The sequence below is a fragment of the Dipodomys ordii genome, unplaced genomic scaffold, assembly GCF_000151885.1.
Source record: "Dipodomys ordii isolate 6190 unplaced genomic scaffold, Dord_2.0 Scaffold4, whole genome shotgun sequence".
NCBI classification, from domain to species: Eukaryota; Metazoa; Chordata; class Mammalia; order Rodentia; family Heteromyidae; genus Dipodomys; species Dipodomys ordii.
In genome coordinates, this window is record NW_012267220.1 from 15,491,817 (window position 1) to 15,514,692 (window position 22,876).

At 42.1% G+C, this 22,876-nt stretch overlaps 1 protein-coding gene across 2 annotated transcripts in view; it reads right to left on the minus strand.

Annotated features, from left to right (window-relative positions):
• Acsl1 (acyl-CoA synthetase long-chain family member 1) overlaps positions 1 to 22,078 on the minus strand; it is a 64,551-nt gene extending 42,473 nt beyond the window's left edge. For both annotated transcript variants that reach the window (XM_013025938.1, XM_013025931.1), the window contains exons 1-3: positions 22,074 to 22,078; positions 9,377 to 9,384; positions 2,898 to 3,124 (exon numbers count right to left, since the gene is read on the minus strand). In XM_013025938.1, the coding sequence (XP_012881392.1) occupies positions 2,898 to 3,092 (195 nt within the window). In that variant the 5' untranslated portion in view covers positions 3,093 to 3,124; positions 9,377 to 9,384; positions 22,074 to 22,078. The remainder of the gene's footprint in view (positions 1 to 2,897; positions 3,125 to 9,376; positions 9,385 to 22,073) is intronic.
• Positions 22,079 to 22,876: the final 798 nt, after the last annotated feature.

Genomic DNA, 22,876 nt, shown 5'->3' on the forward strand with positions numbered 1-22,876 from the left:
TGGATGGATGGGCCACTCTCTGTCTCAGAGAGTTAGCTGGGACAGGTGAAGAAGACAGGACATTTTGTGTACCAAGTATGAAAGTGGCTTAATAACAAACAAAGAAAACTTGCTTGTATCTCTGCTTAAAGTTACAAAGCAGCAGCACAGCCTTCAGTGATGGAAGCTCCTTTCTGGCCTGCAGAGAGAGCTAGCCTTCAGGTAACTGTGGTGGTGCCCTGATTAAACTATGTTCATGCTACATGTAGTGTTTGGATTCTGGTCCTAACCTAGGCTGCCTGTGGGCTATGATGCAGGTGTACACTGCCTTTGCCATACAAGTTTCAGTAGTACTGGAGTCTTCTTCACCACCCTGAGTGTGAGCAATTGTGCTCATTTGTTTTCAGAATAGGAATAAAGCAACCACCTCTCCCTGTGTCAGTCAGCCCCTAAGTTAGTGTTGGATATTCAGGACTTTTTACTAATATTTATGAAATGAATGGGGCTCCTTTTTCCCTGCTACAAGAATGCGTGAAACCATGTCCTCTCCTTCGAAGCATGTACAATCGCAGAGAACCACAACTCCAGAGTGCTTTTATACTTCAATTTTTATATTCTTCTTTTTAAAAGGCAAAACAGACTCAGAGTCTATCCCTAAAACCTAACAATTCTGAAAAATCAGAGCTAAATCTATTTCTATGAGCAGAAAAATTGGGAAGCCTAGATATTGGATAGTAAAATGATAAATTTTAGTTTCCTTTCAGCTATGTGTAGCGTTAAAGCTGTTCTGATGGCAACATCTATAATTATTTCAATAAGGCACAATGACGTCATGCTGAGATGCACTGCAACTGTCACCCATGATTTCTCATATAATAAGAATTTGGCATTTCTAACAGTTCTGTTAAGTTGTGAGTATCTAAAATGGACTGTGCACCATACACTCTGCAGAAGAAACAGAATGCCAAATCTTCACCTGTGTTTACCTCAGGTGAAGGATTAAGGTACCTTTACCTTCTCAATAGGGTACAAGGGCTCACTTTTCCCAGCAATAATTCAATTTATTTATATATATAAATTTATATATTTATATATATTTATTCCTGGCATGTATTAAATGGACATATCTTTGCATTTTTAAGAATTTAGGCTAGGGCTAGGAAGGTGGCTTAGTGGTAGAGCGCTTGCCTTGCATGCATGAGGCCCTGGGTTCAATTCCTCAGCACCACATAAGCAAAAAGAAAAAAGCCAGAAGTGGCGCTGTGGCTCAAGTGGTGGTCTTGAGCTGAAGAGCTGAGGGACAGTGCCCAGGCCCAGAGTTCAGGCCCCACAACTGGACCCCCCCCCCCTCAAAAAAAAGAATTTAGGCTAGGTATAGAGTCTTATACCTCTAATCCTAGCTACTCAGGAGACAGGAAGGATCATGGTTTAAGGCCAGTCTAAGCTTCAAAGTTGTGAGACACATCTCAACTAATAAAAAGCTAGGTATTGTGGTATGTGCCTACCATCCCAGCCACAGGAGAAATGCAAACAGGAAGATCACGGTCCAGGCATGCCTGGGCATAAATGTAAGACCCTATTTGAAAATAATAAAAGCAAAAAGGTCCAAGGGTGTGGCTGAAGCAGTAAAGTACCTGCCTACTAAGTATGGAACCTTGAGTTTGAGCCTCAGTATTGTCAAATCAAAAGCAAGAAAGAAAATAATTTCATATGAGTGAATCCAAGGAACTTAAAAAAAAACTAAAAAAGAGAGGGAAAAACTGGGAGAGAAGGAAGGGGTAACATTATCCAAGCAAGAAATAGAAATACAAATAGTAGAAATACTCTTTACCTGATTTATGTAACTGTAACCCCTCTGTATATCACCTTTATAATAACAAGAAAAAAAGAAAAAAAAAACAAACTCTAATAACCAAAACTAAACTAAACTTTTTAATTCCAAAAAGCTGATTATCAAGGCCAGGGTGTTGTGTATACTCTTTCCCCTAGATGGCTCCTTCATATTCCCATCTAAAAGAATATATGAGGCAGGTCTGTGTTTCCCAGCTCCTTCTGTGTTAAAAATAAATGCTAAAAATAAATTCTGACCTAGCAGGTTTCCCCTGCAAAGCAAATAGCAGGTGAAGAGTCAGAGCACTACTGAGAACTGGGCTTCTTCATCTTTTCAACAAGTGATGGTTTTTAGAGTATGTGTGTGTGTATCTGTTTAATATGCCTTGAAAAAGATGAAAGGAAGGAAAAATAGAAAAGGAACACTAAGGAAATATCCTTCTGAGGGTCTTGGGGTTTCCTTATGCCATCCCACCAAATAAGCCCTAATCAGACACTCTGGCTAAATGTTCCTAACTCTGAAGTCTTTAGCTTGCCTAGGCCACATGCAATCCTCACCCTCAATGATACAAGCTCTTGGTTGTTCTTTCTTCCTGTCCTATCCTAACAGCTGTAACCATGTTATTCAGGCAAGTTTCTACTCTAGAAATTCAGGAGTCCCTCACCACAGTCTGCAGATCAGCTCTCAGTATCCAATGTACCACCAACTGTCTTCTTTTTGTACATGTGGTCATTCTCTTTCTTGCTGGGATATTACACCTGTGAAGCCAGGGACTCTGCACAGTCTTTTTCCTCTGGTGGAATCTTGTGTGACTACCACAGAGCCTGGCCCAGGCTTACAACCTCAGTGTGACTTCTGCAATAATGTTCTGTGTGACTGTGGACAATCAGCCTGCCCACACCCTTGGTCTTTCAGCTCTGTGTCTTGGCTCCCATGTCTGTCTACTGTCATCAACAACTACAAACAAATATTTGATTTTGACTGTGATCTTTATCCATATACCACTCTGATGGGGTTCAATGAGTGAGGGGAGATGTAGAGAAAGCTCAGAGGCTACTGTCCTCCTACTCACCGGCCCTCTACTTACCGCCACTTCCACTGACTGCATGGAGAGGTCGCATGGTGGCTTCAGGGCCTTGGGCCTCGTGGCGTACCAGAAAGTGGTGAGTGCTGCAAAGGCTCCGAAGCCCATGAGTGTGTTGGTGGGAAGGGTGCGCATGTATTGACGGATGTCAACCAGTTCTGGCAACCGAAAATACTGGAACAGTTCGTGGGCCTGCATGGTCCTGTGCTGGTGCTTCTTTAAGCCAAGTTCTGCAAGCAGAGAAGAATGGTACATTCACTCTGGGTACTTAGAGCACTCTTCAGACTGACTAATCAAGACATTAACTCCACAGACCAGGTCTCCTCCCAGATGTCAAATTTCATGTTTCTAAAAGCACTTCATAATTCATTTTGGTCCCCCTTCTCCATTATCTTGTCTTAGAAAAATGTTTTCATTAACCACATTAAAAGGACTTTACTTGTGTAGAATTCTTACCATAAAATACTCAAATAAATGAAACTGTATCTTTGTTCTCTTTCATCTAATCAAATATATTCAATTCACATTACCAAAGCTAATAGAGATAAGAGTGACATGAAACAAAACAAACCAGTCCAACCCACCTAAGGACTCTCAGCTATATTTTCTGACAGATCTCAGAACAAGTTCCCCAACTGGTAAAACAGACTGTCTAAGTTTCAACACTTTTCTCTCACCTTCCCAGCACTTGTACATGCTTGCTCACTCCTCCCCCCTGACCCCACCTTTCTGTCCTGGTGTTTGAACTCAAAGCTTTCCACTTGCCGGAAGGTACTGTACCATTTGAGCCACATCCCCAGCTTTTTCTCAATAGAGTCTTATATTTTGGGTTGGGGCTGGTCTTGAGCCATGGTCCTCCTACTTACACCTCCTGCATAGCTGGAATTACATGCACAGAGCACCACACCTAGTTACTGGCTGAAATGGGGTCTTGCTAACTTTTTGCCTGGACTTGCCTTGTACCACAATCTTCCTGACTCCATCTCCTGAGTAGCTGGGATTACAAGCATGTATCCAGCAAGTCCAGCCCTTCCTAATAATCTTCACATCACACAATATGCATACAAATGCTGGAGGACTCAGTTGGCTATTCTAATTAAGTCAGTTGTTTTTACATCCCACCCCATATTCTATCTCAAATAAAAATATTAATGAATTATGAATGCATACACTTTAACCTGCCTACCAGATACCTAGAGAGCTTATAGAATAGTGTTTGAGAGAGAGTATAGTATGGTATTAAAGGTCTTAAATTCTGGAGCCAAATCCTGACTCTCTGACTTATTAGCTATATAATGTAAGACAAAGCATACTGCCCTCTGTATCTCAGGCTGAGTCTGTACAAATGGAGATGAAAGTGGTAGCCCTCAATGGGCTTTTACGACTATCAAATGATTTACATAAAGTTGGTGTACAACAAATGTTAAATGTTGTTGTTTCCTCTACCAATGCCCTGATGTGTTCTCAACACACCATGGCAGGTTGCTCAGCTAGTGATAAGCCATGTTTATCACATAAGAGAAAGTTTACACATAAGAGAAAGGATTCAAAACATGCGGAATAAAATCAGATAAATTTACAGACAATTTATATACAGGTGATTCCAAAAAAACAAATGTGCCATCCGGATTTTTTTAACTCAATTCTAATTAGAAAGTTATTGATTTATAATCTGTGAACAAAAGGGAAGTAACTCAGCAAATCAGCTGAGAGGCTTTTTTTCAACAACTCCTTGACAAGGGGCTAGGAAGGTGGCTCAGTGGTAGAGTGCTTGCCTTGCATGCATGAGGCCCTGGGTTCAATTCCTCAGCACCACATAAGCAGAAAAACCTGGAAGTGGCGCTGTGGGCTCAAGTGGTAGAGTGCTGGCTTTGAGCTGAAGAGTTCAGGGACAGCAATCAGGCCCAGAGTTCAGGCCCCATGACCGACAAAAAAAAAAAAAAAACAACACAACTCCTTGGCAAGCAACAAGGAGGGTTCCAGCCGTACTGTAGATCAGATGGCATCTGTGTGCAGCTTGCTACATATTCCTTTCAATGGCTAGGTCACAAGACTGAAAAAGAGTGTTCTTTTGGGAAATATAGAAATCTTTTGTTTAAATGTAAATCTATACTATTAGTTACTTTCACAGACTAGCAGAATATCAAGCTGCTTTTACTGACCAATAAGGGCATAATGCATTTGTTTGAATCATTCAATCTTGTGCTACCACCTTAGCCCAGGTTAAGTAGACACAGACACAGACACACACACACACACACACACATGCACACACAGAATTAATAGGACAACAGAGAAAGAACAGACAAGCAAATGTCTTCAGGTCACAACTCTACAGAGAAGGCACCAACACAGAGTCACTCACCCTCTGTGCCACCAACAGCTGACTGCTTGGTGACAGAGAAAAGGGCAGAAAGGCTGGGGGTGGGGCAGGGGCTAGAGGAGCTCAGCTGGCGCTTACCGGCCTGCCAAGGTCTTTCAGGGCATTAGTCACATGTGAGTCCCCTGCTGCTGCCCACTGGGCTAAAGGTAACTAGCAGACAAATCCATCCCTGGCTTCTCAGGAGAGCAGACGGTGGAGGATGGGCCAATGAGGAGCTGGGACTGGAGTCACCCCATTGCTCCACCCATGGGCAGGGACCTGCTTCAGTGAGTGTGGCTGCTGGGGGCAATACTGCAAACAGACACTGTTTTCTTTCTGTTTAGCTTCCCAATGAGAAAAGACAATGGCACATTTCTTTTAAGTCCCTTGACATGAAGGCTGGGATGTTGGGTTGTATACCAAAGAAGAGACAGCCCAGAAAGAAACAGATTAGGGGAAGTATTCACAGCAGATTTTCTCTCAAGAGACATTCACAGAAACTCAGCTACTCTGGTCACCTGGTACACCCCAGTGCCCAGAAACAACACACAGAAAATGGGAAGGTGGTGCCAAGGACAGGGTCCCAGCTTCTAATGAACTGACCACTTAGTGGGAAAGACAAAATCAAACCAGCGAGGTCTGCCAGGTCTTGGAAAAGGCTTTTCTGATTAAGAGATAGATCCATCCAAGTTCTGCAAGAGACTTCAAAGATAAATTGACAAATAGAGACTAGATCCTACTGGAATACACACTCAGGTAGCCAAACAGCACCACACAAACAGCCTTACACATTTAATGTGCAGCTGGGTGCTGGTGGCTCATGCCTATAATCCTAGTTACTCAGGAGGCTGAGATATGAGGACTGAAGTTTGATACCAGCAAGGGCAGGAAAGTCTATGAGACTCTTATCTCCAATTAACCAGCAAGAAGCAGAAGTAGAGCTATGGCTCAAGTGGTAGAGACTTGAGCACAAAAACAAGGGACAAAGTCAAGGCTCTGAGTTCAAGCCCCAGTACTGGCATGCAAACGCACACACAGACACACACACAGACACACACACAGACACACACACACACACACACACACACACACTTTAATGGGAAAACTAATCTTGCCCTCTAATCACCTGCTACTTGTCTTCATTACCCTCAGCCCTCCTAGTCTGAATAGGGATTCTCCACCCCTCACCTAAACACCACCCCCTTTCTCTATACTCCCTAAAGCCCCTGCAGTAATTTCCATAAAACCTACATTATGGGAATTTACAGCGGCTATTCAACAGAATTTCATCCCTGAGTGAGGCTATCAAACAAGTTATTTCAAAACAAATAGTCATGCACAGGGATTAAGCTTGTCTATTTTAAGTAGCAGCAGCCACCAAGCTATAAACTGCATTACACTAAGAAAGTTTAAAAAGTCTGGGAAGCTGAATCTTAAAAAAATAAAACACAACACAGAAAAACCATTTCAGAACATTACATGTTTAACAGCACACATACAACAGCACTTTATTAGATACTAATCTGTATTGCTCAGCATTTAAAGCCAGCCAAATTCCTCCATTTAGTGGGTTGTAAGGCAAGACACAGCAGTTTAATTCATCCTCTTAGCTGGCAGCCAGGTAACAGGCTGCAAATCAACTTCACTGAGCAAACTGGCCAATGTTGCCAATCAAAAGATGATAAGTCTCTGCAATAAGACAATATCTCACTTGGTTACGTGTAACTCTTCTGTATGAAACTGCTAGCATAACAATGAGAAGTACAAGTTGTCATGTCCATATCGAGCTTTACAATGTCAGTGCGGGGGGGGGGGGGGGGGGGGGAGGCTGGGAAGGGATGTGAAGGATAAACAAAGGAGGAGGCTGCAATGCTTGGTAAGAAATGTACGCATTATCCTGCCCATGTAATTGTAACCCCTCTGTACAGTATGTTCACAAATAAAATTAAAAAAAAAGAAACTGGTAGCATAAAAAATCTGTTGCCTTTACTTTTTCTGCTATTAAGGAAAAACCACCTGGGTATTTAACAATGGAGGTAGACCTACATTGGAAGAAAATTAGGTATGATTACTAGCTTTATATGTTGTATGTAAATATAAACACCATGCTTGGATATTAAATCCAAATAGGTCTCTTAATAAGTATTAAGACTCATGTACTTGCTAATAAATGGCTAAAACCTAGAGATAGATTTTGGTTTCATTTCAATTTCATTCTTATTTTAATTAATTTATTTTTTTGGTTCCCGTCGTGGGCCCTGAACTCTGGGCCTGGGCGCTGTCCCTCAGCTCTTCAGCTCAAGGCTAGCACTCTACCACTTGAGCCACAACGCCACTTCCGGCTTTTTTTTCTGCTTATGTGGTGCTGAGGAATCGAACCCAGGGCCTCATGCATGCAAGGTAAGCGCTCTACCACTGAGCCACCTTCCCAGCCCCTTATTTGAATTTTTTAAATATATTTTTCTTATTGTAAAGTACTGTATAGAGGGGCTACAGTTACATGAGTAAGGTAATGAGTACATTTACTATCAAGCATTGTTACGCCCTATCATCCCTTCCCTCCCTACCTCCCCATCTCCTTCTCCCCCCCCCAATTAGTTGTAAAGTTCGTTTTCAAAATAGTGTCTTGTACATCTCATTGTTGCAATGGGTAAATCTGTATCCTTTTTTCAGCATTTTGTTATTTCCCTTCCCCTCCCGAAATTAGAAAAATGTATATACACTGGAAATAGGGGGTATAACATGGGGGAAGGACATACAAAGAAAAAAAAATCACATAGTATATAGTACATTAAAAACAACAGTAACAAAGAAAAAACCTCTTGTACACCTATCTTGGGGTTCATTTCATTTAGCATCATCTTACATGGTCATATATAAATAGCTTTTGACCTTTTCTGCTTGTCCGAGACGTATACTAGTTATTGCGAATTGGAATTTTTTAAATCCTCTCAAAAGCAAATTTCCTCTAGGAGAGTTTAGAGCCCAGATTCATAAATGATGCTGCTTATTGCTAAGAATATGATTCCTGTGGCTTACAGGCTTAGGAAACCAGTATCTCTCAGTGGCAACACACCACTCTACTGTCAACTTGCTTCTCCTCCTCCCCAACTCCTTACAAAAAGGGGTCCTCAGCTGGGCCTTTTGAACTGCCTATAAAGTGAAGTCCGAAACCACAGAATAACAAAGGGATGTGACAACTATTAAGGAAATCTGGCCCAGGTTGAGCAAAAATAACAACAACAACAAACAAACAGAAGCCACCACAGCAGGGCAGGGGAATAGGCCCTGGCTGTCATGACTATTCGAAAATGGAAATCTTCCTACCTCTTCATCCAAGCTTTGGGTAAACTGCTAACAACACAAGCAGCATTTCTTTGCCATTCTGAGGAGCTTTCCCATCCTGAATTCTTAATGAATATCACAATAGCAAAATGATAGGGAGAAAACCAATGGCAGAGGAGCAAAAGGCTTCTTCAAGGTATTGGTCAGGGTGGAGACACTCATCTAACTCAAAATTCTATCTCCGTGTGATTCCTAACCTCAGCTGGAACACTCACTCACTGTGAGACCAGGTGCCAGGGGTCCTTCTAGCAGTAAGAGTCTCTGATGACAGTCTCAGATGAAATTCATCCAAACTCTCAATAGCTTACATAAGTGCTATCACCTGGACCTCTGCACAGTGGCTTCAGTGCCCAGTGTACACAAAAGTTCGCCTCTCACCCCTGTACTTGCTTTATAAGGAAGGTGGCTCAGAGCCAGGGGTGATGCACAAGGGCACCATTCTCTAAGGACACACACAAATGTGTGCACACGCATACACATACACACAGAGACTACAATTCTATAAACTTTTTACTTACGTTAACATTTTATTTTCTCCTTCTCATCTATAAGCCAAGAAACAGGTGCTCTGGACATGCACCTTCTTGTGAAGTTCCTCAAGTTTGCGTCAAGCTGAATAACAGCAGTTTGCTGGAATGCTGCACTCGGAACGCAGACCACAAACAAACCCACATAAATAGTTTCCCTGCCTGGGCAGCAGCAAATGAAATAATCCTGCCATCTTTCCTTAATGCAACAAGCCAAGCTGGCACCATGCTGCCATTCCTCGCCCCACCTCCTCCCCTTGTACAATAGGCTATTTACAGAAGGCTGAAAGTGCCCCCTTTGTCCTGTACTAACTGGGCAGAGCTCAGGCCTCTGGGAAGAACAAGAGAGCAGCAGTCAGGCCATTTGCTGCTCTTTCAATTTGCTACTCCAAAACTGTTGGATGCATGCTCCTTAACCCTGGCTGGCAAATCACCTAAAGCTAGATTTGCTTAAGCCATTGTCTCTAGAACCAAAAGAGCAGTTGGCCTGTCCCTCGAGAGAGGAGAATAACAGAGGTCCCAAAGAGATGTAAGTCTCCCAAGCTAGAGGAGAGGTAGAGGTCGAGATCCAAACCTAACCCCACACAGGAAGGCTCTGCAACCCTTGCTACCCTTGGCCCAACTCACTGTGGTATGAGAAGATGTGGTAACTGGGATTAGGTGCCCAAATAGGCAAGTGGTTCCACAGAGGTATCCCTGCCCATCACCCTAGGGCTTTTCTTCTCCATTACATATAACTACCCCTAGGCCCAGGGCTTTTTCATTTCCATTAAAGGGAGCCATTTCCATGAAGACTTGCCAGAAATGCCTTATATTTATAAACTTCAGTTCATAAATTATTTGTACACTTACACCCTCTCCTTACCAATCTCATCTAAAGTTATTAGGAGAAAAATAGGATACAAACCTTTGAACAGTAAGTTTTAAGATTAAAGGCATACCCCACCCATTCATAATGGCTATAGGTCACAACTATCATATATGCCTCCTCTCAAATAAAAGAACCTAAACATAGCATGCCCGTTTCCTGATTCATCAAGCTCTATATACATCTAAGCCACATGACAAAATAAATTACTGCTTTCTAAAACTAATATTTTGTTAATATTTAACTCAAATTTCTTGAACATGTTTTTTTCAAACAAGGTCCTCGGTCTCCTTAAGGCCACATTTTGAGGCATCAACAATATTCTGGAGAACATATTTATGCATTTCTTCTATTTAAGTTGAAGTATTTTTAAAGTCACATACATAGTAACTACTGAAAAAAATTTCAAACCACAAAAATAGTTTTTAATATTACAACAGTGAAGTTTTGCCCTATGATCATATCCATATAACTACACCTTATCCTTTATTGCTTTTTAACTGGTTTTAAAAAGCTTTCTAGCTGGATGCTGGTGGCTCATGCCTGTAATCCTAGCTACTCAGGAGGCTGAGATCTGAGGACTGAGGATCCATGCCAGCCCAGGCAGGAAACTTTGTGAGACTCTCATCTCTAATTAACCAGCAAAAAATTTCCAGAAATGGAGGCTATGGCTCAAGTGGTAGAATGCTAGCCTTGAGCAAAAAAGCTTAGGGACAGCACCCAGAACTTAAGTTCCAAGCCCCAGTACCAGAAAAAAAAAAATCAAAAAGCTTTCTGTAGTAGTATTCAACACTTGCCTTTGTAAAGTCAAACTCTTTAAGAAATACCTAGTTGGTGTTAAATTTCTTTGCCTTAGAAGAAATCAGATTCAGTTGTTTTGCCTTCACAAGGACTTAAAATTGGCAGAGACGTTTCAAAATGAGGTGCCTTCTCCACTTGATGTTCGAAAGAGCCCTTTTACATTGGGGTTCACGGATTATTATATATTCAGATGTGGGTACAAACTGAAAAGAGACTTCCAGATCTGTTCTAGAGATTTGGAAATAAAACACACAACACAAATACTTATATGAACAGCTAACAAATTAGTAAGTGTAAATGAAATCATGACTTTCAAGGAAAGCTACTCTGTGAGGCAAAAGCACAAGCCAAAATAGTCCTCAAAGGATGACTTCAGCCTAAGAGAACTTCAGTCCATGCTAAAGGGACAGAAACAAGACCAGGAAAGCAACTCCCTACTATATTCTGGAACAAATGGTGAAGTCAAAGTAGATGGGAGAGTGGAAGGAGGCTGTTAAGAGATCAGCTGAGCTATGATTCCTTATGAGCCACAGTTCATTAAGGGCTTACTGTGTGTCAGCACTGTTCTATGCAATCACACACATGGCCTAAAGTGCTCTTCATCACAGCTTTTATTTATTGCATGAGTGTTACTGCCTCAGTTCAAAGAGCAAGAGACTGCAGTGACACGTCTTGCCCATGCTCCACACAAGAAAATACTAGAGCTCAGATGTGAAGCCAAAGCCTGTGGCCCTTGAGAATCAAGTGCTACACTAGGCATTCAGATCTAGACAGAGGTGGAAGATGATTATGACAAAAAGCCCAATACACAGTTACTATAAACAGCCAGGACTTAAAAGAACCCACATGCTCATCAACAAATAGGTGATAAACCAAGTGCTATATACACATACAGTGGGCTAGAATTCAGACTATCATAGGAAGAAAATATGGATAAATGCCATAACACGGTGACATGGGTGAAGCATGAAAATAGTACGTTATGTGAAATAGGTCAAGTACTGTATAAGCTCATTTCTAGATGGGAGCAATGGATAGAAAGTAGAAGAGAGGTGGCTGGGGAGGAGGAGTGGAGACATCAGAGTTATTGCCTAATGGACAGTTTCTGTTTGGGATGATGAAAATTCTGGGGAGAGAATGGTAATCATTATACAACCCTGCAAATATACTTAACACCATTGTGTAACTGAAGACTTAAACATAGTTACAATAGTAAACGTTGTTAGGTATGTTTTAGAGTTAAAAAAATTTCAAGTCCTTTATAAACAAGTCAGCATTTGGTAACCAAGTGGATATAAATGGGGGCGATAAGGAACTAAGGATCCAAGTTTCTGGGCCTGGGAGAATAGATAGTGAGACAGTGAAGAGAGACGGGAAGGTGCTTGGTGAGCTGCCAGCCCCACTTTCCAAGGTCCTGAAAATCTTCATTCCCATGCAGAAGGAAACTTCTGGGGTCACCATATGCTTCCCTGGACAGGCTCCCCACTGGCTCCCTACCTCAGCACAGCATTGGGGACACAAAGTACAGGGCATGTGGCCTCACTTCCTCCTTGGCATGCTTGCCCTCTCCCACACCCCATGCCCTTCTTCTCTGTACCTGTTCTGTATCTCCCTCCCGCCTGGATCCACCTACAATCCTCTTCCTTGGCCCTGTTTATGATATCAACATGTCATCCAAACAGTCCAGGGTCACTTCTTTTAATAAATTCTTACAGGACGCCCTCAGTAAGTATCCTTAGTCCTTCCACTGAATTCTAACAATACTTGGGCACCTCCTGTTTTACTATTTTAAATTTATGATAAGTGAAACTTAATACCAATATAGCTGCTCCTCTCTCCTATTGCCCTTGGTGCTTAACAAAGTCTTTAGATCAAAACAGGTACTTCATGAATATTTACTGAGTCATGAATGAACCACTGTGATTCTGACCATTTCCCTACACCAAGCTGCTGGAGGGTGTATTTATAGAACAGTGGTTCTCTGAAGAGGAAAGAGCATTCAAAGCAACCCTAAACCCTAGTAACCTTCTTCCTCTTCCCTGCCCATCTCCCTTCCATCAGAGTTGCTGTGAACCCATGAAGGGAGGAAACAACAATAGGGGAGGGAGCTAGCAGACAATAGCATAAAGGCTACGTAAACTATTTTCTTTCCCATTACATGATGCTTTTGGGTGTATCAAATTGTTTCCTTTGTGCATATCCTATGAATTTTTGGGACACCAAGGACAAAGTGTTTCTGTTCATTTTACAAGGCATTGAGGCACATACCTATGTGACTGATGGTCAGTTTAAAACAAATCAAGGCTATCAATGGGGAGAGAAAGTGATCCCTTTAGTACCTTTCTTAGTTAAGATAGCAATGCCAGAAGATGGGCTCAAGCTTCCAAGGATGGCCTCTCTAGTCTATAGCTGAGTTTTCTATGACAGAAGAGAGAATTCTCCAACAAACCCAAGAAACAGGCCAGATTTCTTCTTAGCACTGCAGTACCATGGGAGGATTGGTGGTGAGAATATTCCCCAAACACGGACTGCTGGGCAGGTGGTTGTTGGAGATGTAAGGAATGTTGGCAACAGGACCTGCCCAACATTCTCCAGAGCAAACTAATAAGCAAACAAACAGCCCATGTAACTCTCCTCCCTTCTCTAACACAGATACAAAAAAGACCTGTTGTGGAAATCCATCTGGGAAGATGGATGGGCCTGGTGAACCACCTTCTGGTCACATGAAAGCCTTTGTGTGGGCAAGGAAGGTTAGTGCTTATTGAGATGCCTGTAAGAGCAAAATCTCCTTTCAAAAGCCATTTGTCTTCAAACATTGGTTTAAAACTGCTCCATAATTTTTGTATATATGTCATGGCAAGGCAGCGAAGTTTTATTATAAGGGCTAGAGGAGGAAGGAAGTGGGCCTGAACAGAACAAATATGGTTATCAGCATAGCTTTAGTTGGGGACAAGGTCACCTGTTTGGTGAACTGGTCCAACTCTTCTGCAGGAAACAAAACAGAAGAAAATTCTGTGGATCCTAAATAAGGCATGTTATTTCGGCTGACATTCAACCCAGGGAAGAGTCCTAATTATGCTGACAAGACTGTATTTTGAAGACTATGACACCATGGTCTCAGGGTATTAGGCAAAACAAGTAGAACCTGTTATTGTAATAGCTAAAGAAGGAAATCAAATTCCTCTTGCCACTAAAATAATCTGATAAAATAGAACCACAAAGTAAACACTGAAGTAACAGCTAAAAAGGAAAGGTCCCATGTCCTGTTTCAATGGCCAGGGCTGGACTCCAGTTAGATAGGAACTTCTCTACTTAGGACCTCAAAACTGAACATAAGGTCCATTCATTTGAGAAACATCACACAGATAAGGGACCTAAGTCCTAGGGTTCTCCCAGATGCTTTGTACAAAGCCAGTATCTTCCAGTGGTAATGACTGAAAGAAACAGAAACATGGAAAGAATCCTAGACTTAAATGCCAAAGAGCCTGTTCCAGGTACTGATTGTGTCCCTGATAAGCTACACAATAATGAGGCAAACCTCTGCCTATGTGGGCAGAAAGGGGTGGAAACAGAAGAGAGCCACACCCCCTTCCCTTAGAAATACCATGGCAACATCTCCAAGAAAAAGTAAAGGACAACCAGGTGACTCTTGCAAATCAGCAGGACTCTACCTATACTTAGGATCCCCAAGTAACAGTGACAGAGAAAGAAAATAATCAGTGTTAATGGCCATCAGTTCTATGTGGTAGACCTATGTGGCTAGCATTACTATTTTATTATTGTTTAATATTCAGCTTTATTTTTTCATTTTATTGGGGGGTAAATATACACTATGAAATTTACCATAGTAACCACTAATCATATTTTAAAAGTATTTCTTAAGATAAATGAGATGTAAGTAGGCTAAGTCCATTAATGTACTTCTGTATTTATGTATTTCCCACTTGCTCTACAAAGGATTTAGGGTGGCAACCTGTTCTTATTAAAGAATGACAGATGGGCTATAAACCTCTCCCAGAAAACACATATCTAAGCCTTCACTGTCTGCCTGTGTTGGGCCCTGCCTAGCCTCTGATTTGGTATGGGAACCACTTCCAAATAAGAGTCTTTGGGGGAAGGGGGCAGGGAGACCTCACTCAAAATAAACAATATTCTGAAAATGGCAGGGAATAAAAAATTCTCCATAGTTCTTTGCAAACAGAAAGTCGTTACCATGAGGATAAAGTACTGGCAACGTTTTCTCTGCTTTCAGCACAAACCAGTTCAGGAGATCAGAGAAGCCAAACGCACCTGCAGGAGGTAAGCCAGGTTGGCACACAGAGGGCTAGAGCCTCAGAGGAGCACTGGAGGGCCTGGGGCTGCAGGCATCTGGCAGGGGGAAAACTCTATGGGTCAGAGGCTGGAAGAGGGCTGTGCAGACAGCCCAAGTGGAACCAGGCCAAGTCTAAACAGGCAGAAACAGGTGGGGGTAGGGAGATAACCATAAAAGTCAGACCTTGCTGGGCGCAAGGAGGTGGAGGCTGGCAAGGAGGCAGGCGGGGGGGGGGGGGGGGGTCAGGGACCTGTAGCTAGCTCACAAGTTAGAGCCAGGGAGACAGCTTCTCTCTCCCAGGATGTATTCTTGTCAACTTGGGAGAACCAACTGCTGGAGACTAGCCCTTGGCTGGGGGAGTGTAGTTCATGGATCTCTCGGTGCTGGCTAGCCTGATCTAGGCTTGTTGGGGAACAGAGAAGAACAGACCTAGTCCTTGTCCTCAAGGAGCCCAGTGGCTCACAGAGGTCACAACTATCAAATAGCCATGACCTGGATAAGGTGGTTGAAGAGGACATAAGGTTGGGTAGGGTTACTTACACCTCTTAAAAATAGATCAAGGTTTCAGAGTGGTTAAAAACCAGAAAAATGGCTTAGCAGAATAGATGGGAAAAGTACAGATACAAAGACTTCTAACCAGAGAGGCAAGGGTAGAGATATATGAGGCTGGAGACACCATTCTTTTTGGTGTTTGTTTTTTTTTTTTAATATATAGATTTCAGCAAGGCTGTTGTTACTTTAAAAGCAGAAGGAAATGAAATCCATAAAATATTCTTTTTCAGTAAGCTTCCTCAGGACTGAAGAGTTTTTCAAGGACATGTAGAAGAAGAAACAAGTGAAACAGACCCAGATTTTGCAATTTGTATGGGGAGGGGGTAAGAGAAGTATAGAGCTGAGCTAAAATTACCCAGAGAGTTCAGGTAACTATCACAAGTAGTGACTGGCCCAGAAGAAGCTGGAAAAAGAAAAAGCTACTCTAACAAGTTACAAAAGATGACAGAATGAAGACCCAGTATTTAATGAGAGAAAGAAGAAAATGATGGTCCAGTCTGGCCATTGTTGACTAGACAAGATGACAGTAGGGTTGAATCTTCATTTCATTTATTTAAAAGTAAGTTTATTAGGGCTGAGAAGTTGGCTCAGTGGTAGAGTGCTTGCCTTGCATGTATGAGGCCCTGGGTTCGATTCCTCAGCACTATATAAGCAGAAAAAAGCCAGAAGTGGTGCTGTGGCTCAAGTGGTAGGGCACTAGCCTTGAGTTGAAAAGCTGAGGGACAGCGCCCAGGCCCAGAGTTCACCCCCCACAACCGACAAAAAAAAAAAAAAAAGTTTATTGTAAAAATTTCCAAACCTATTCAATAGCAGACACAGTATAATAAAACTACAATATACCCATCACCCCAACTTTAGCTTTAGATATGACTCATACTTTAGTAATAGTTAAATTAATTATATCCACTTAAAATTGTTTTATAAAGCAAATCCCAAACTACCAACAGCTCTATTAACTTTACAATTCAAGAAACCATTTGTGAACTGAGTGCAGGTGGTTCATACCTATAACCCTAGCTACTTGGGAAGTTAAGATTAGGAAGATCATAGTTTGAGGTCATCCTAGGTAGAAAAGTTCCAAAGTCCCCTTCTCAACTGAGAGGTGGGCCAGTGATGCATGCTGGTTACCATATTGGGAACATGGCAGGTTGATCTCAGGTATAACTCAAGCAAGAAATGATATATGCTCATATTCTCTCAAAAATAAACAGCCAGGCTCTGGTAGCTCATGCCTATAATTTTAGCTACTCAGGAGGCTGAGATCTGAAGATTGTGGTTCGAAGCCAGCACAGTCAGAAAACATCTTATCTCCAATTAACCACTCAAAAACCAGAAATGGAGCTGTGACTCAAAGTGGTAGAATACTAGCCTTGAGTAAAAATGCTCAGGGACAGAGTCTAAGCCCTGAGTTCAACCCCCATGAACTGACAAACAACAACAACAAACAGTGAAAAACAAGGTTGGAGGTGTAGCTGCTGCCTATAAGTATGAGACCTGAAATTCAAAAAGGAAGGGAAGAAGGAAGGAAGGAAGGAAGGAAGGAAGGAAGGAAGGAAGGAAGGACAGAAAGAAAGAAAGAGAATGGTTCATGGACCTGTAAACCTGGCTGTATAATCGCAAGCCTATACTGTATTCTAAAAACTGCCAAAAATTCTCAACAAAGGAAGCCAACTTAAATACTGACTGAAGCAGCTATCCACCATAATATTGAATTGACATACAAGAAAACATTTCATATATTCAGTTGACAAATATCCATTGTTCACCATGTGCCAAGCACAGCTTGGAAGATATGGTAGAGAACAAGAAAGAAAATAAAGTCCATCTTGCCTTCTATGTTATGAAATTTGGGAACCAAAAGCAAAATCCATTCTGGATTTTACTGACTCTGCGACATCAGGAACTACAACCTAATTCCAGAGAACTGTTTTAGTTTCCATTCCCCTCTAACAAATTGAGTCGTCTTCTTTCTAAAAATGTCATCCAGCCATACTCGTGGAAATAAAGGAGGGAGTGAACGTTCTGACTCTCTGAACTTGTGATGACACATCCTTGCCAGCAATAAATACATTCCTAATATGTAAATTCTTTTGTTCACAAACTCTATCCATACTCTACAAATACTTTTCATCATAAAACACAAATATTAACTCAAAAGAAGGCAAAAATATCTAGAGAGTTTCTAATCTCACACCCTAATACATGTTCTAACTCTCTCCCATGGTGACTACATCCTATTTTGTGTGTGTGTGTGTGTGTGTGTGTGTGTGTGTGTGTGTGTGTGCATGCCAGTGCTGAGGCTTGGACTCAAGGGCTAGTGCTCACCCTTGGATTGTTCAAGCAGGTGTTCTACCACTTGAGCCACAGCTCTACTTTCAACCTTTTGATGGTTAATTGGAAATAAGAATCACTGCTTTGAACTGAATCCTCAGATCTCAGCCTCCTGAGTAGCTAGAATCACAAACATGATCCACCAGAGCTTAGCATATGGATGCCCATTTTGTAGACTTCCCCTCAGATTCCTGAGCACTAAGGGCAGCCTATCCAGCAGGATAGGGGAATAAATAAATAAGGATCTCAACGGAAGCAAACTGCCCCTCAGAAGCAGCATGGCAGAGTGTAGCAGAGCCTGACAAAAGCACCTCTAACACTGAAGAAACAGATGAAGATATTCAACCATTACAACAGATAGAAAAATGATATGCTGGAGTGGGCACTGCTGCAAACTGTGCCAGGCCCTAGATGAGAAGCCAAATGGACAAGGCCAGCTGGCCTGGAGAAAGTAGAATAAAGGCCACAGGGTCATGCCAGACTGAGACTGGTCACCACTGAGCAGATCTGTTCTAGGGACCTCAGAGCTTCAGCCCCCCCACCCCAAGTGCCAAGGACACTCATCTTGCCTGAGGTTTAGAGAGGTGTTAGCATCCCCAGACTTACTACCAACCTTTGACAGGAGAGAAGAACAGAGGCTATAAATATCTTCGGAGGCTAACCTAGGGCTCTTGGCACTCAGCCATACCCTCTGGACTTCAGTTCTGAGGGTCCAGGTCATTGTCAACTCTACATGTTGGGATACCACAGAACTTCATGTAAGACACTGTACAGGTAACTGTCTTATGTGAGGAACAAAGAGTCATCTGACTGCTTTACTTCTGGCACAGAAACAAGGTACATTTTTCCAGCTGGGATACCAGGTAAGCAATGACTACAGTACAGTTATGTAAGATTATCTAGAAGTTGATACTCATTTCCCTCCCACATACTATAAAGCCTACAGCCACTGGCTTTTCATCATACCTAAAACCACACAAGGAAAGACATCCCTAAGATGTACTCTGGAACACTAAGTTCATTTCACTGAAGCAAAGGTTTTGCTTTAGTGATTTTTAATGCCTTGATCTTAGCTATAACATGTAGCTTTGCAGAAGCTACAATCCCGGACTGTACAATGCATATTATTATCAGGACCCCATTTTTTGGTGCATATGGCCATCCTAGTTTCAATCATTAGACAATATAAAGCCCTGGGTTTCTCTAAATGTGGGGAAACAGCAGGCTGAAGCCAGGTTGTGGAAGCACCTGCAACAGACAAGCTAAATAAAGACTGAGGCCTAAAGAGAACAGGCCTGGCCATTTCTGTTCAGGGGGAATTTGATCAGAGCTCAGTTACAGAAAAGGTACTTATGTTTAAACCAGGCTCTAGACTAGTTGCTAAGAGAACGAAAGACAGAAACAGATATGTTGGGCAGTGTTATAGAGAGTAAATTAGATTAAGTTGAACTGGCTGGCTGACTAGATTTCAGGACATAAGTCAAGGACAATACTGAAAGCCAGATATTCCTTCAATAGGCACTGGGCCCAGAAATAACCTCTCTCCCTCTGTGTGTATGTGTGTGTGAGAGAGAGGAGAGAAGATGAGAGGGAGGGAGGGAGGGAGGGAGGGGGGAGAGGGAGAAAGAAACAGAGAGAGAGGGAAAGAGAAAGAGAGAGAGAGAAAGAGAGGCTGAGTCATTTTTTCTTCATACAAGCAGAGAGAGTTGGGCTATCTCAGAGCTTGGGCTTGCTCTAAAGAGTCTCAAAGGTAATAAGAAAGACAGAAAAATCAATAGCATCTGTGTGGGCTGGGATTTCACACCCAGCCCTCCTCACTGCAGCCACAGCAGCCCTGCTTTGAGTTATTATTACATGTCTTCCAGTATTGCCTAAAATTTCACTGGGGAAAAAAAGAGGCTCAGACCACTGAATGATACAATGCCTTCACACCCTGAAAGCCTGCAATTGTATTTTGATATCTATTACAAGTTTTCAACATGATCTAGAACTTACTGAGTATGCTTAAAATGCCTCAAGACAGAGAACAGAAAGCAAACCTGTGTCACAATGAAGGCAATCTCCTACGCAGTGTACTCTGCTCTATCTGTGCTGAGCCTGCGCCCATTTGCACCTGTACTCTCTTCTTCCTGCCACCTGCAGTATTAGTCATGCAGCCCAACGATTCTGCAGGCTGACAAGACCAAGTTCCAGGGCAGGCAAAGTCTTTTACTTTTTTTTTCTTTTTGGGTCTGGTCGTGGGGCCTGAACTCTGGGCCTGGGCACTGTCCCTCAGCTCTTCAGCTCAAGGCTAGCACTCTACCACTTGAGCCACAGCGCCACTTCCAGCATTTTTCTTTTTGCTTATGTGGTGCTGAGGAATTGAACCCAGGGCCTCATGCATGCAAGGCAAGCGCTCTACCATGGAGCCACCTTCCCAGCCCCAGCTTTTACTTTTTAAATTCTCTAGAAAGTCATGGCTTGGTGGCAAATGATCTCATCACACATTGAACTAAGCTGAATCAAGTCTCTTTCAGTTTGGGGGTGGTACAAAAGGAGTGTGCACACGGAACGTAAACGAGAGGAACAATGAAGCATGAAACAGTGGGAAAAGAAGAGAACTTCTCCTGCTCTGTCATGTTACAAGGTGGGTAGCCTGGAACTTGGCAGCTCTAACTGAATTGAGCATTTTCTAGCTCCAGAGGAGTTGTGAAGTCAAGCAATTAAGAACACAGGCCCTGAAATCAGATGGCCAAGGTTCAAATCCTAGTATGGATAACTTTAAGTTTTAGAAAGCATGAGTGAGGAAGGGGTGATATTGCACAAAAAGAAATGTACTCTTTATCTTACTTAACAGTAACACCTTTGTTCATCACCTTTATAATAACAAGATATTTTTTTAAAAAGAGTATGAATGAGTAGGACCTGTCTTATAGATTACTCAGAACAGCATTTATTAGCTACTACGGTCACCTCTCCTGTCCCTAACTCCTGCCTGCTCAGGCTGTGGCTACCACTTTGGTGGCAATTCTAGCCTGTTTTAAAGCTGACAGTTGAGTCTTGGAAGAGAAGACTTAATCAGTGATGTTCAGGCATTTTGACCTTCTGGAAATGGACTTTTCCCTCACACCAAACCTGAGGGGAAAGTGCCAATTTCTACAGCTGCCAAAACTGTGCAAATGTGTAGATAATATATTTATCAGACATTCTACCCAGAAGGAGGAAATAGCCAAGAAGGCAATCCATATTTCTTCCTTTGATACTCTAACTTCTTTCTATTTATCTTTGCAAACCACACAATCCTTATGCTAACAGCTTTTTCTCTAGAACACATGACAGTCCATTCCAATCCATTCAAGAGTTTTAAAGTAGAACATATCTTAACTTAAAATATATATTATATCTATCTATCTATCTATCTATCTATATATATATATCTGAGTATACAGGAAATCTTGGTAAAGTGTTAAACTTAATAAATATTCAACAAGAAGGGAGAAATAAAGCATATCCACAGACCAAGCATGTGATATAATAATCTTCAAACAAATGTGACCACATAGAAAAAGTTCACAGTGTGACTTCGGTGATTAAAATGACATTATCAAAACTTGTGCCTCTGGAAGTGGCGCTGTGGCTCAAGTGGTAGAGCACTAGCCTTGAGCTGAAGAGCTGAGGGACAGCGCCCAGGCTCAGAGTTCAGGCTCCACGACTGGCAAAAAACCAACAGACAACAACAAAACTTGTGCCTCTCATCAACACATGATTTAAAGTTCCTCTTCAATGTTTTTAGAGTTTAAAAAATAAAACAGGAAGAAAACACACCAGATTGTTACTGGTATTTAAATCTGGAAGACCTTCATTTAAAAAATATATTGGTCCTATTTTCTGTAAAAAGCACACATTACTTTTCTTTTCTTTTTTTGTTGGTCGTGGGGCCTGAACTCTGGGCCTGGGCACTGTCCCTGAGCTCTTCAGCTGAAGGCTAGCACTCTACCACTTGAGCCACAGCACCACTTTGGGCTTTTTCTGCTTATGTGGTGCTGAGGAATCAAACCCAGGGCCTCATGCATGCAAGGCAAGCTCTCTACCACTGAGCCACCTTCCCAGGCCTCACACATTACTTTAATAACATGAAAAAAATATAAGTGGGGAAGGATGGTTTTGATTTAGATTTAGACAGCTTGCAAATTTGTATTTAAAACTGGAAGACTAGCAAATAATTCATGAAGAGAAGCAGCCCATTATGCTGAGCCAACAGTTTTGAAATCTTAGCTTCAGGAGACAGCAAATGTATCCTTTTGAGGCATACCCCAGCCCAGAACAGGTCCTTCGATCACCACCAGGTTAAGTTTCTGTCCAAAAGTGCCGTCCCTCTTAGCCAGCCACACAGACAGCACATCTGCGACCCTAAGCCTTCCCAAGGTTACCATTGATTTGATACTGTTGCCTTTTACACTTAAAAACTTATAAATATCAGGATAGAGAGTGGAAGAAATTAACTTATTATGTGGTACTTTCTCTTGTTGATACGGTCTATAGCCTCAGGATTATACAAACTTAAAACTTTCCTGGGGAGCAGCATTTGATGAAGATGAGAGGCCAAGCTGCTAGCACAAATGCTGGGAAAGCTGTCTCTACCGTATAGTTTTTGAAATCTCAAGCTCCTACTTTAGGGCTTGTGGTTCTTTCAAGTTCTCAGAAGGCTCTCTGAGCACTATTCTGTTGAAACTCAAAGTCAACTTTGGGGCCATTCTGTATCAGCTCGGTGCACTAAGAAATACTCTGCAGGCATTAGTGTCAAAGGTATTTTATGACCCAAAGTGTTTGTCTGAATACCAAGTTGGACTGATGACCTTCAATAAAAACTCTGGCACCTTACCTACTTTGTCAGTTGCAGAGTAT